At 37.0% G+C, this 15,562-nt stretch overlaps 1 protein-coding gene across 6 annotated transcripts in view; it reads right to left on the bottom strand.

Annotated features, from left to right (window-relative positions):
• Positions 1 to 15,058, bottom strand: part of LOC135110295 (BUB3-interacting and GLEBS motif-containing protein ZNF207-like) — a 37,265-nt gene extending 22,207 nt beyond the window's left edge. For 3 of the 6 annotated variants that reach the window (XM_064022477.1, XM_064022479.1, XM_064022481.1), the window contains exons 1-4: positions 14,901 to 15,058; positions 11,526 to 11,652; positions 7,957 to 8,421; positions 5,015 to 5,224 (exon numbers count right to left, since the gene is read on the bottom strand). In XM_064022477.1, coding sequence (XP_063878547.1) covers positions 5,015 to 5,224; positions 7,957 to 8,421; positions 11,526 to 11,652; positions 14,901 to 14,941 — 843 coding nt within the window. In that variant the 5' untranslated portion in view covers positions 14,942 to 15,058. The remainder of the gene's footprint in view (positions 1 to 5,014; positions 5,225 to 7,956; positions 8,422 to 11,525; positions 11,653 to 14,900) is intronic. The other 3 variants (XM_064022478.1, XM_064022480.1, XM_064022482.1) reach the window with 1 other exon arrangement.
• Positions 15,059 to 15,562: the final 504 nt, after the last annotated feature.

Raw genomic sequence — 15,562 nt, 5'->3', positions numbered from 1 at the left:
TTTAAAAGTACTTGAGAGGCATTAACAAGAATATCAAATCCAAGGGTTACATTTTAACAAAAGATGTAAGCCACAGCCATCAATAACAGGTTTTGCTGTGTAAGTGCTCTGTGAATTAATGTGGCAGCTGCAGCAACAAAGCACACTGAAGGTTATATAACATCTGAGATGTTGCTGACATTGCTTTGCTCAGTCCTTGGTAACTTGATTGAACTTTAATATGGCTACAATGCAAGAGGAATGAGTTCTTGAGGCAGGCTATCAGAGTGGCTACTGTACAACCTGTTTCCTGATCAGTGTAGTAGTGATGGAGGTGGTGGCAACTTCTTAAGCCATACACTCACTATTAACTATTTTTGTTTTCATGATCATTATCATCATTATTATTTTTCTCTATGATGAGGCTAATAATAATGCCACTGTATTCCCTGCATATCAGCATTGGCAACTAACAGGGATGGAGCAGAGCTACACACCTTTCTCTTTATTTGTTCTTATGAATGAGGGCCACCTCATGTGAGATTGTTGGCCAGGTACATAGATACAGATAGATTATTATTACTATTGTTATTATTATTATCACTAACACAACTGCCTCTAAGCTATGTTTCCTCTATTATTTTTCAGTCTTTTCTTTTTTATTCTGACATACACAAAAAGCATCTCACCACAACTAATTGTTGACACCAATAAGGTGGCTGACCAGCAAATGTCAAAAAGGGTGAGATAGCCACTTCATGCTTAAGAACTCTGTAGTTAACACCAGCAGGAGACAGGGATTGTATGTATGCATGATGGACCCTCCCTTACACATTATTCAGAATAGCAAGAGGGTTAAATATTGACTGATCAGCAGAATACTATCCAGTTTTCCCAATTCAATCTCATCCCAAGTATGTAGATTTGCAAGTATGCACTGTAGAGTCAGTAAACTCTGAACACACACATGGGGAAAGATACCACTGTACTGTTTTTACTGAAATACAGCTATGATATATATATATATATATATATATATATATATATATATATATATATATATATATATATATATATATATATATATATATATTACAGTAAGATTGTGAAACTAGGGATTTCGTGAAATCCCTAAAACTCTCAGGGAATTCGTTAAATTACCGTTTCACTTGGGGACTTCATGAAATTACTAAAATATTTAGGGATTTCATGTATTTACTGGTTTCACTGTAAACCCTCATCACCTCAAAGCATCGTCATGAGTAAACAAAATGTACAGCCATGGCTGATAGTCCTTGAGCAGGTGATGGTGAATAACTAGACAGGGTGCTCAAACAAGTTGATCTTTCAAGCCACTCTCAACTTAGAGATGGAATGGTTGGAACTTCAGTGGTTCGAAAACTTGCTTCTAGAATCGGAATTTCAGTGGTTCGAAAACTTGCTTCTAGACCCGTCAGACTTGCCTTGGACTTTGGACAGGTAAGCGTGCCTCTTCCTTACTCTGCACTTAAGTATTTATTCCATGTTATTTTTCAATGTTATTTATGTTATTTCTCATGTTGTGTAGAGCTCACACAATTGTACAGTGTAAATAAAGATGCGCTGCCTAGTGAACCTAACCTAACCTAGCACATTCTACTTGATTTTATACATGATTTTTATGATATGATATGATTTATGAATAGAATTTCAAAATAAATCTTCTGTTGTTCTATATATTTACTATCATTAGGGATTTCATGAAATAACTGGAGTATCATTTCAGAAAATACATGAAATCCCTAGATATTTTAGTAATTTCAGTGAGTCACCAAGTGAAACAGTAATTTCACAAATTCCCTGAAAGCTTTAGTGATTTCATGAAATCCCTAGTTTCACAATCTTAATGTAATATATATGTGTATATATATATGTGTATATATATATATATATATATATATATATATATATATATATATATATATATATATATATATATATATATATATATATATATATATATATATATATATATATATATATATATATATACACACACACACACACACACACCAGGTATTTGTTATATGCAAGGGTTATGTTCTGCAAAAATCTCACATAATGTGAATTCGCATATATTGAACCTATCATCCCATTAATTATAAGGGGCTATGTTCCATGACCCGTTTTCAAACCTCTAACTATTTATTCAAGCATGGTTTCACAACAATAAAGCACCAAAGCAACAATAAAGCACATTAGTATAGATAAACTATAAAATGTAATACACTGTAAACTAACAAAAAATCAGAAATTGTACTTGAAGTTCTATGTACCCCATTCAGGGCAGAGCTTCTCCAAGTCTGATAGCCCAGAGCTGCTGATTGCTTCAAGGAAGACACACCTAAAGTCTACGATATAAGCTGGTAATTAGCTGATAATTCTAAGGAATAACTTTAGGATCAGAGGGAGGAAAAAGTTAATTATAGGCAAGGAAAGTGCGGGAAAACATTTGCACCCGCCGCCTTCTAGTGCGAGTCAGCCACCACAGCTCACCAACCGGTCACACCAGCACCACTACACACATAATAGCGAATTTTTCTCACATAATACAAATACTTTGCATATAAGCGAATTCACATATTTTGAACTTGCATATATCAAATACCTAGTGTGTGTGTGTGTGTGTGTGTGTGTGTGTGTGTGTGTGTGTGTGTGTGTGTGTGTGTATGTATATATATATATATATATATATATATATATATATATATATATATATATATATATATATATATATATATATATATATATATATATATATTTTTTTTTTTTTTTTTTTTTTATTTCCTAGGCTGTAAAGTGATTAGAGGGTTACAGATATTAATATGTTGGTAAAAATAAATAAATAAATAAATAAATAAATAAATAAATAAATAAATAAATAAATAATAAAAAATAAAAACCTAGATGAAAGTTGTTCAGAAGGACCAGAAAGATCTAAAAGCTGTGCACACACTACTACATTACTACTGGCAAACATCATTAGATGAACAAGGCTAACACAAGCAGGCATGTATGTGTGAAGCCTTTCCAAATGATGATGATAATGATGATTTAACATTTGATAAGTGACTGAGAAGTTCCCTTAATACTGTATACGTATACATCCACACATGCACAGTAGCATCCAAGAAAAAGCTGAAAACAAGTTAATCCAAAGCAAGAAAAACAGTAACTCAAATAAATGCAATAACTGTCATGATACACTCACCTTATACTCACACTCACACATCTCGTCACATCTTATGTTATTTCTTTTTCCGTTTCCTAAGAATCCTTCTGCATTTTGTGCATCAACATTACACACATGCATATACAGACACATACACAAGTAAACATACAGTGTGCTTTGTTTTTCGTATCTTTTAACTACACTTCACCCATTCCACACTGAAACCCTAACCAGCCTATCAGAGTTGTGTGTGTGTGTGTGTGTGTGTGTGTGTGTGTGTGTGTGTGTGTGTGTGTATTTACCTAGTTTCTGATCTTTTTATCTGCCTTTATTCAGACAACCCATTCCAATGGTTTATACTTCCACATGGGAAGCTAAATCTCTTGGCATGAAGAACCTTGTCTTTATTTACACCATGCTCATAATCTCTTGTCCTTTGATCATTCCTGATGTTAACATCCTCTCTGTCCTCTAACTATAGTTGTAAGTAGCCTTACAAGAGCCTTAAAGGCAAACATATGCATGTGTGTGTGTGTGTGTGTGTGTGTGTGTGTGTGTGTGTGTGTGTGTGTGTGTGTGTGTGTGTGTGTGTGTGTGTGTGTGTGTGTGTGTGTGTGAGAGAGAGAGAGAGAATCATGCATGCATATCACACAGTATAAGAACTTAAACCTTCAGCAATAAAATCATAATGCAGCTAAGGATGATAAGATAAGAAATTTAGATTAACGGTAGGAAACAGTAGTGAGGAACTATCTTGAGTAACAAAAATAGAGCTAAATAGATGAAGAACTGCATGAATTATGAGTTAAAAAAAAAAAAAAGTTTGTGTCACGAAATCTAGTGATGAAAAGAACTAATGCAATAACACGCTGATTAATCCCTAATTCATAAAGAAAAGCTTTTCAATACAGAAACCAACGAACACAAATTATCATAATTTTCCCAAACCACTTAAATAACTAGGACGGGATACTTGTTGCTTTCTTTATGGGAGTCCCACAGACATTAATATGGCAGAAAATAAGACATCCATCCATGAGGTAAATGTTACAGAGATCAAATTAACACCACTGCAACAATAACAACCATCAAACAATGCTCACCAGCCTGAATTCCAAACACACTAAGTAGAATGGTTCATGTTATGATAATAATAATAATAAAAATAATAGAGTAAGAGAAGCACTTTGTTGCCTCTATAACCAATACTGAGAGAGAGAGAGAGAGAGAGAGAGAGAGAGAGAGAGAGAGAGAGAGAGAGAGAGAGAGAGAGAGAGAGAGAGAGAGAGAGAGAGAGAGAGAGAGAGAGAGAGAGATAAGAAGTAATAACACCCATAACTGACCATTCTCCACCCGTAAAACGTTCATAAATAAATCAACTGGTGTTCAATAACAAAGCTACTCCTTATCCTCTACCAAGTGTTACAGATGAATTGAGGCATTAGTGAGTATCATCAACCAACTATAACGTGCAGCAAGAGCAGAATAAATTTATCAGGTAAGAAAGTCACTTCTGAAGACTGCTTTGGTAAGTTGCTTGGCAATGCACTGCTCCATAATAGAGACTTTCTTCCCTGATTCAAAAGTTAGTACACACAAAAGAGAGAGAGAGAGAGAGAGAGAGAGAGAGAGAGAGAGAGAGAGAGAGAGAGAGGAGAGAGAGAGAGAGAGAGAGAGAGAGAGAGAGAGAGAGAGAGAGAGAGAGAGAGAGAGAGAGAGAGAGAGACACTAAACCCCTAAGCAGTCAAACACTACTTAATCAGCTATTTAAAAACTAAGCATCACCATGAGAGAGGTCGGAGGGGATGGGAGCCCAATACCTACCAAAGAGATATCCTCTTCTGGATGTATGATACGGGAATTTGCCGACACTGTGGTAATGAGAGCTGGCTTCTTGGCCTCTCCTTTGTCAGGTAGTCCACTTGGAGTGCTGGAGGCCTGAGTGCTGGGGGTGGACTGGCCATTGGCTTGACTATATGCAGGAAATGCTGGCTTGACAGGACCAATTTGACTATTGCCAGCCGTTGTTTGCTGCTTAAAGAAAAGATGTCATTGTTGTTAAAATCTCTACATAAAGCTAATTTATTTCATATCCCTTGTTAATATATATATATATATATATTGGAACAGTAACACATATTAAGCTTGCAAATACTCCATACATCTATCTGTCTCTCTGATGTCCTTGAAAAATTATTATAATATAAAACTGCTCAACATTCCCAGAACCCTCACTCTGTTAAAGCTATCATTCACAGAGTCCTCAAGATGCCCTCAATTAATTTCATTCACAACACAGGTTGTGACAAATACTAGTTACCCCCATCAACAACATAATGAAATATCAGTTGCAACACAAGAACTTCTATCAATATCTAGTGCATGAAGACATACATCAATATGAAAAATCACAAGTATTTTAAAGAAAAGAAATACAAAAATGATCATTAAAAGGAATGATCTCCATTTTCACTTAAAAGACAGATTGCCATAACAGCTTACCCTTTGCTAACCACATTACTATTCACTTCAACCTGATGATCTCAAAAATTCTATTTTATAACTTAACTCTGGACAATATGCTACATTCAGTGATAAAAAAAAAAAAAAAAAAAAAAAAAAAAAAAAAAAAAATCAGAATTGTCCACACTAACACCAATATATTAATAATCAAAAACTGTTCAGAGCAATACTGATATGCTGACACTTGTTAATAGGTAAAGTGATATCAATACCAATACATGTATCAATGATACAGCATCAGCAACACTTTGTCAGGAGACATTCCTCTAATATGGATTTTTGTTGTACAAATATTCGATGTTCTGCAACACAAATAATGTATTTCATGACTTACATAATTACCACACTAATATATATATATATATATATATATATATATATATATATATTTGAAATCAAGTAACTTTGTTTGAGAACCAAATTATGGGTCAAAATTTTATTCAAAAACCATTTATTTCAAATACTTAAAGACAAAGCAAAAGCTGTTGTTTATTACTAATTTATAGTTTCTATAAGTACTTCCATCATTTTTATATATTTGGATGAAGTAGATATGTTTTTATGTATTTGGAGGTGGTAAATGTGATCCCATTGAAGAGACTCAAGGTAAACAGTTTTCATGATTCGGGAGTAAGTCACCTGTGGCTCTATCCATGACCCACAACACCATCACTACTGCACGACTGCACTTTCCCAATAGCTTTTTCCAGCAGCAAGATGTCTAAGTGTTATGATCACCTTCATTTTGGCAGTAAATGGGCTGCTCCTCTCTGTGTCACTCTATAAGGCTTTCCTCACTAGATTAATGACAAAGAGAAAGAGAATACCTGCACAGTCTAAACAGTATCTTCTGATGAATTCTGTGTCACTAAGTTCATTCAATACATTCTATCTGGATATATAATTTCTGAGCTAGAGATGTGGAGTGGCCATCTTGGGAGTATGAGCACCTGTCATAAGCTGCTAAGGAAGGATGGACAGGTTCAGAACAGATTACTTCATTTTACATTGATTCCTGTGGGAAAAATACTTCTAGTTTCTGAACATTTCAGATTTTGAATAGCTTTCATGAATGAATTACGTTAGAGTACTGAGGTTCCACTAATGTATAATGCTTAAGAAAAAAGCCTTGGCAATACCAATATAACAAGGCTGTGTTTCAGAAGTTTAGCAATACCAGTATAAAATTGGTTGATTGACATTTGTCATGGATACATGTATTGTGATACTGCCTATCCCTGCCAGCATCACATTACCAATTGCATCTATTTTACATACCAGGCTGACATCTCTTACAGTGGGGATGACGTAACTTTTCAAATAACTTACAAAGTAAGTTTGTCCTTCATTCCAATTTGAAGATGTAGAATTTGCTATGTATAAAACTTTAAAAATGCGTCAGCATTCTCTCACACCTTTTGTGAAGTTATAACAGAAATTAGTAAGACATTACAGCACAAGAAAAATTGTAAAAAAAAACACTATAGAAGAGGTATTGGACAAAGCAAAGCACATCATCCAGCCAAGAATCAATTGTGGACTTTCAAGGTTACCTGCCACAAGAAGCCAACTGTCATGAACTTCTCTACCTTGAGGAAGTGATAAATTATTATGATTTACCTTTTCTGTAAGAAACCATGAGGATAAATAAATGGTTATACACATAATTGAGATTATTCAAAAGTTTCCTAACAAAAATATAACTGCAGAGAATACTCTTGCTGTTTTATTTCCTAAAAAAAACATGCAAGAATTTTAAGAATCTGGCATTTAAATATTCCTTTTGTCATTTTAACAGCAGAAATGTTTGTTTCTGACCTGATTTATCGGTGTGGTATTCAATTATTTCAGTGTGTGTGTGTGTGCACGTGCACGCACGTGAGAATGCACATATGGATGAGTGCAAATGGAGATGTCTGCCATGGCTCAGCTGACTAAATTACATACACTATTCACTACTCCTTTGCAGATGTAAATCCAACAGCTACAGAGCAATCCTACTTTTTAAAATAAATCCTAAACCTGAGAGGTAGAAAGACCTAAAGCATTTGCACCATTTTTCTTATACTCGTATTTCTAGAGCCAATGATCTTTTTTTTTTTCTTGGGAGGAATTTTGTGTCAAAATATACAGCTTGTAAAGAAAAACAATTAGCATAAAAGTCCTCTGAAAAAAAAAAGTTATCACCACACTGAATGCAAGCCCAGTACCAAAAGTCCAAAGACTGAAGCACACCATCTTACCTGGACTGCTGAGGGGAAGAGTGGTTTGTTGGGGGGCTGGGAGGTGCTAGGGGGTGTGGTTCCTGGGGGAGCTCCTGGAGGAGGCATGGGACCCAAATGACCCATAGGGCCTGCCATCATGCCATGTCCACCCATGTATGGGGGCATGTGACCCATAGGTCCCATTGGACCCATCATTGGCATCATGGGACCATTAGGTCCCATCATTGGTCCCATGGGTCCTGGGGGCCCTTGGGAAGGCACTGCTGGAGGGGGTGGATTGGACTGGCCTGGCAAGCTGGACTGGGAATCTTCATCATCTTCCTCTTCTTGTCGCCGGCTACTGTTGCCCATCCGACCAGCACGCTGCCTCTCATGCTCCTTGAGGTCCTCCTCAGGGATGCCCTCCATGCCATAGATTTCTATTTCAATATTGTTTCGGTTGGGCAGAGCATTGGGTACCTTGTCTATGGTTTCCTTGTGCACCTGGAAGGAGAAGAATACAATAGATTTTAATGCATGATTTTGTCTAGTAACCTGAAATCCATAATTACCATCCCTATGATAAACCAAGTGAAGACAATGACATGCTTCAACCTAAACATCTAATAATCCTTTTAAACTGACAAGGAGCAAGCTTATGTCGTAGACATAATACTGACAATCTGATGCTTATCTAGCAAGCTTATGTCATAGACATAATACTGACAATCTGATGCTTATCTAAGTTCAAACAGTCAAGCAGCCAAGAGTAAGGCATACAAATTAGGCTTCTGAGTCTCTGATACTTAGCCATACAAAAATAGTTTCCCTCCCACTCCTCTTTACTGAAAATTTAAAGACATTTATGCTTAAAACCTCTTCCTCAAATGTCATCCTTTACCTATTTAATGAAAAATTAAACCACTCAAGGACACTGTCTTCAACAAAGTTGTTAGGCACATGTCTTGATCCCAGGCCAAGGAAAGATGCTATGCCAGAGATGTTTTAATTTTCAACAATGACTGCTTCATTTATAGCACTGGGAATGAATCAGGCTTTAATGTCAAGATGGATTAAAAAGTATCTTGTTTATTCAACACAGTATCTGGCAGCTACATAATCAAATACAGTATTTCAATTTAAAAATTCATAACTCACCAACTTAAACCCTTTCTCCTCTTGCTAACAATTATAATTAATTTACCACTTTTAAAACTTCAATTTCCTTTCTGCAATAACCTGCAAATTTCCACTTCATTATCATCTACTTTAATTTCTCTTCCAACATTACCATGCTCTTGCAACTCTCCCCATGAACATCTTTACTTCACACTCCATTATACAGTGGTGCCTCAACCTGCAAGTTTAATTCGTACCATGACAGTGATCATAACTCAATTTGCTAGTATGTCAAATCAATTTTCCCCATTGAAATTAACTGAAATGCTATTAATCCACTACATCCCCTCAAAAACACCCCATTTTTTTTGTTGCATGTTTTTAAATACAGTAAACTGTTGATATAACGAACCTCTGTTTACCAAAATTCTGGTACATGGAACCCTTTAAGGCTATCAAACACTCATTTTATTTTAAAAGTGTTAGCAAATTATGGCATATTTCAAAATTATCGAATGCTTGCTTTATTTTACAAACATCTTAGGTCTTAAAATGTGGGAAAGTTGGCTGACACACAGTCAACCACATGTTTGAGAGATGAATTGTGGCTGTGTGACAGCTAGTGAGTGACCTTGACAATGGCTGATGACGTATTGCTCGCTCGCTCGCACTCTCTCTCTCTCTGTTACTAACTTATCTGAGAGGGAAAGAGAGAGAGCATGTTGCATCATTGGCCACTGTCAAGGTCACTAGCTGAGACACAAACAACCACAACTCTCTCTCTCTCTCTCTCTCTCTAGTGTGTGTGTGTTAATTTATCAGAGAGAGAGAGAGAGAGAGAGAGAGAGAGAGAGAGAGAGAGAGAGAGAGAGAGAGAGAGAGAGAGAGAGAGAGAGAGAGAGAGAGTCAAACCATCAGCTATTGTCAGGATCACTAACTGGTTGTCATACGGCCACAATAGGGAGTTTTCAGAACTTATTCACCAGATGTCATCACTACTGCATGTCCCCTACTGTCATGAGCTAAAATATTGTTACTGTAAATCCCACGTGCATAGAGATGCATAGAACACTGATCATTATGATACTTTCAAAATTATGCATCATCTTTTAAATATCTTGTATGGATAATTTTGAGAGAAGTTGGTCAAAACAGAAATATTTTTTGTAATTATTTAGTAATACTGTTATCAATATTTTAAATACAGCATAATACAAGTCTAAAATCTAATGATTTGGACAATGAAAAAAAATAAGACTGTACTACATAGTATGACATAACATAGTATATAATTATTTTCATGGGGATTTTAGCATCCCTTTCAGGAAGAAAGCGACATGGCAAAGTAACTGACCACCAAAACAAACATCTCTCAAGACTGCTCTGACGTAATATGAGAGGAATACAGGAAGCCACAGGTTTGAGGAGTAGTGGCATGGACACTACAGCAGGAATTAACCGGTTGTCCAACAACTTGTTTGTTAACTTCAACTAAGGTGGGCCAGTCAGATGTTTGTTTTGGTTAGATATACAACATTACTCTTGCCAGGGCACTTGAGTTGCCTATTTCCAATTAAAATTGTTGTTTGCATATACTAGGAAGTTGATCTTTGTAATATGAAGCTTTAAGTGACAAAGACATGTCTTCAAATTTACTGTCGTCTACATTAATAAGCTTCTGATCAATGGCGTACTTTTTTTGGAAATCTCGAGATGACCAAATAAATCTAAATGCCAGTTCACAAGAAAATCAACTTGAATACTTTTATTCACGAATACAATCCAATTTTACCTGTTTTACTCCTTAGAAGGAATAGTACAGAAAAGTATATTATATAAGCTCATTGCATCTTTATGTATAAAGAATGACACTATAAGCATATTTGATATTGCTCCTATATGTAAGAAGGGGACATGTCTGATGCTGCCGGTTGGTGACACTAATTCTCCAAACTCGACATTCATCTCTCTCTCTCTCTCTCTCTCTCTCTCTCTCTCTCTCTCTCTCTCTCTCCTTTTCTACCCATGTGTTCATTATATCAAGGGTTTACTGTAAGAAAATGTATTTATAAATAACAAATGTATAAAAACACATGAAGTGAATGAGTGAGATGAGAAATGCTGGGCAGATGTTGTGGCACTCACTGTGCCAACCAGCAACAGCATAGTTAAAGCTTGCTTGTATCTCGGATTTTGGCTTGCAACTCAAACCAAAAAATTGTTGAAGAAACAGCTCATATCTCAAAAAACTTGCAAGTTGGGACACTTGTACCACTGTACTTTCAAATTCACCCATTCCCTTCATTTTGGCAAATACATCAATATCTATACAAGATATTTTTCACTTCAGTGTTACATTGTGTAGTTGATATAAGTTAATTGAGTAAAGGTGAGAATTCTGGGTGAATGCATTATCAGTAACTTCCTAGCTGTGACAACTGTAGGAAATGGGGTGTTCTGAGAAAAACAATAGCCAACTCATCACATACCTGCATGCAGTGGATGGATAAGCCTGGACCAGTGTATAGCTTCTTATGACATATATGGCACTTGAAGTGCTTTGCCTTCTGGTGCTGTATTAAGATCTTTTCATCATCAAATTCACGGTTGCAATACCTGAGGGAAAAAAAACATGCATATTATAACAATCAGAAGGACTGAGAATTTTCAATCTGGTAACACATCACTTTGACTTTCATTGAAGTGTACTAAAAGCTAAAAGAACAGTAAACAATCTAGTTAACCCTTACACTGCCAAGCTGCCACTCATGTGCACATCTCACACATCACTAACTTTCTTGACCTTCGCATCATTACCACACTTTCTTTTATATCAAGCGTATGATGGTGAAATATATATCTAGTATAGTAGGGTAAGCCAGTGCACCCAGTGGCCAGCTGGCATCATGCTGTCACGGAAGGTGGCGTTTCCCTGTATTTTGAGGACCTACTTTAAGCATCCTGGACCATTCACTTATCCCTACAAAGCTACAAGTAACAGGAACTTACAACACACAAAGAAAATAGAAAAGATTATGGGGTGCACTGCTTTCCCATATTCATGTTTTCACTATATGCCCTTCCTCCTTAATATCACCAAAACAGTCACAAAGGCCATATATATTTTCTCATTTTCACAAGTTAAATGAGACAAAAATGAGAAAATGAGGATGTTGAGTAATTATGTTAAATTACATTTGGTTAAGGTAATATTCATAAGAGGTCCAGCTGGATGAATTCCCCGCCAGTTTGATTACATAAGTTTTATGGTAATTTTCCCAGGTGATCACTTTTGGTCTCACTTTTTTGAGGGACTGTTATGCATGATGGTGTGTTTCAGCCTTAGCCACTGAAACACTCCCCACACTTTCATCACTTCCCTAAGCTTGTTGGTGATAAGGAGGGATAGATATGAGAGATGAAGATGGTGTCTTTATTAAAACTTCCCTACACTTTGAGTAGCCTATTTTTTTTATAATTTGGCTTCTCCTTTAGTGATGTAAGTATAAAGTTCACAGTCCTAAAGTGTTGTGTTGTCCTTCTGTTATCTTGGTTAGGGGTTCAATCCCCAGCCTGGCTAAGGCCTCTAATGGCTAAAAATCAATATCTTAAGTGTTTCTAAGGATGGCCTGATGATGGCATGACACCTGCCCAAAAACCCTTCTTTATAGGAAAGATGTGTCTAAAAATGAGGTGCACCTTTTCTGCCCAGACAACTAGTATTTTTGTACCCCTTGAGGGTGGATAGCATCTATAGTTGATGCAACATAGAGGGTGGGTGGTGTCTATAGTTGACCTGCATTTTGCAGGCTTAATTTCAAATTTCCATGTGAATTTTTGTGCCTGCAAACATCCTTCCCTAACAATGATGTCTCCCTCTGAGCCTCAGTGTCCTGTGAACCTTTCCTCACAACAATGTCTCCCTCTGAGCCTGTGTCCTGTGAACCAAAGTGATGGCTACAGGGGAAAATAATCATTCTTCTTCCTCTGATTCCTCAGATGAAGGTAAGCGGCCAATGACTTCCACTCCACATAAGGGCAAATTTGCTACCAAAACAACCTCTCAATGAAAATACTATTGGGAGAGAATTATATGTTACTCTCTTAAGTCTCAAAAGTAATTTTACCAGAGAAAAACAGAACATTAGTAGACTGTTTCACTCACATCCTCCCTGCCTTTACAATTACAATGTTTCACTCACATCCTCCCTGCCTTTACAATTACAATGTTTCACTCACATCCTCCCTGCCTTTACAATTACAATTTTTCTTGTGGGTTATAAGTGACAGACAACACTATTTCCTTTAGCGTGTCTACAAAATTATAGATTTTGAGGTTCATGTGAGCAAGTGACTGAGAGATACTGGTGAGGAAAGCAGGCTGCAGCACAGCATGCAACCATCCAAACACAGGCTGAGAAAGTCCTGAAAGATACTTCACTTCACCACAGAGGTACATCCCATAGAGAGTTCAGGTTTGAGGGAGACTGAAGAGGAAGGGTTGGTAGGTGGGATGCCATTACATTTTAAGCCATCAGCCAAGGCAGTGTTGAGAAATTGGTGATGGAAAATGACCTATTTTTGCTGAATTGTCAAAGCTAGCTCGGATCGGGGTGACGTCTGAAGAATGTCCCCGTCCTTTAGGGGGTTAAACAATGAGCCTTCATAAGGGCTGTTCACAAAAGCCAGACATGATGAATCTGGATATCACTTTTTTCCTCACTGACAGTATAAATTATTTACATATTTCTAGAATCATCAAAAATATTTTTGAAGACACCAATAACTTCAATTAGAACCTACAGACTGAACTTACACACTTTGTAAACAAACCAACTACTTCAAGAAGCAACAATCTGATAACATTATGTTGAAAGAACTAACAAGTAATGAATTTTACTATCATGTTCATGAACTACAGAAATGGAGAGAGAGAGAGAGAGAGAGAGAGAGAGAGAGAGAGAGAGAGAGAGAGAGAGAGAGAGAGAGAGAGAGAGAGAGAGAGAGAGAAAAATTTACACATACATACAAACTTCAAGGAGCAGATAACTTGGATTAGTCTAGATCGGCCATGCGTTGGTGCAGGCCATATTCCAATGGTCATGTGAGGCATATGAGTTAATATGAATTACAATGAAAAACTACCACCATACTTCCTCTGCTCTATACCATAAGCTGTATAACTTCTTTTTTCCACTAACAACGGACAATCTTCAAAATATAAAACACCTTTACATGTCAAACTGTACACAATTTGAACATTCTATACCAAAGCTAGTTTACCCAAATTAATTACGATAATTTGATGTTACACACAGGCACATCAGATCGGAGGAACAGCAAATAAAATTTATGAAAACAAAGATTACTTAATCATTATTTTCACCCGTCTCCATCTTTATCTTCAATCAGCGCCTTCAAAAATTGGTTGTTGTTTATTTACCGTATCTTTATGAGCCACGTTTTCCCTTGGCTTACATTGCACCTTAAACAAAGGATTGGAGACCAATGACATGAAATCCATGCATTCCGAGTGACCTTCCCCTCTCTCTCTCCCCTCCCCCCCCCCTTACCACCATGCCGAGCCCCAACACTCGGCCACTGGGTCACCAGGGGTACACACCCACCCATCTCGCCCCTGCAACCTCATCACATCAAACCCATGACCTAACGAGACCCAGACGGACCACGAAATGAAAATTAGTGCCTTAAAACCTAAAATCAATTTGTGTAGCATCGATCGGTGGAGGTCTCGGATCCTCCCGACGAGCCACACCACAGAATGAGGCACCCCGGGGAACTGCAGCTCCTCCCGCCAACCCTGGCCACCCCATAGCGACCTATGTCTCACTAATATCACTTACCAACACCACGGCTTAGTCTGCTTCTTCTTTTTCCGGCCCATTTTGTGTAAGTTTTATCACAGGGAGACCCACAACACAATATGGCAGCTGCGTCGTCCTTCCTCACACACACTCTACTCTTCGGGCTGAAGTCGACAGGGGGCAGCACCAGACACGCGCCAAATTCAAGATCTTCTCTGAGACTGTGAGTTGTTCCAGCTATTTGTTTTGTCTTTGCATTTCAGCCGTCTGTGGTTTCCCTTCATCTCAAAGTCTAGTGTTTTATATTTCTTGCTTTCTTAATACACGGTGTTAGTGAACGATGATTCAATGCCAGTTTCAATAAAATCCTTGTCAAAAAAAAAATGCCTTCGTTTGTTGCACTTTTTATACTCAACAATAAATTGATAAAACCAGATAATTTAAGTGCCTCACAAACAGTAATTTCATTTGTTTTCCATATTATGTAACATCCTGAAAACACAATATTCAACCAAAGGGCAATTATATAAACAATTATATAAATCATACAAAATATTGTATTTTGTACAATCCATTTTTTTAAATATTTGCTAAAAAGAGTAGACATTTTTCTCAAGATGATGGCCATGAACAGCTCTGCAGCCATAGGGATGTGTGGAGGGTCACCTGCTGTGAGAGCCAAAGAGCAAGTCTGATCATGG

Source organism: Scylla paramamosain, chromosome 20 (genome assembly GCF_035594125.1).
Source record: "Scylla paramamosain isolate STU-SP2022 chromosome 20, ASM3559412v1, whole genome shotgun sequence".
NCBI lineage: Eukaryota > Metazoa > Arthropoda > Malacostraca > Decapoda > Portunidae > Scylla > Scylla paramamosain.
Note: the sequence above shows the minus strand (reverse complement) of the source record. Positions and strands in the feature narration are given on the sequence as shown.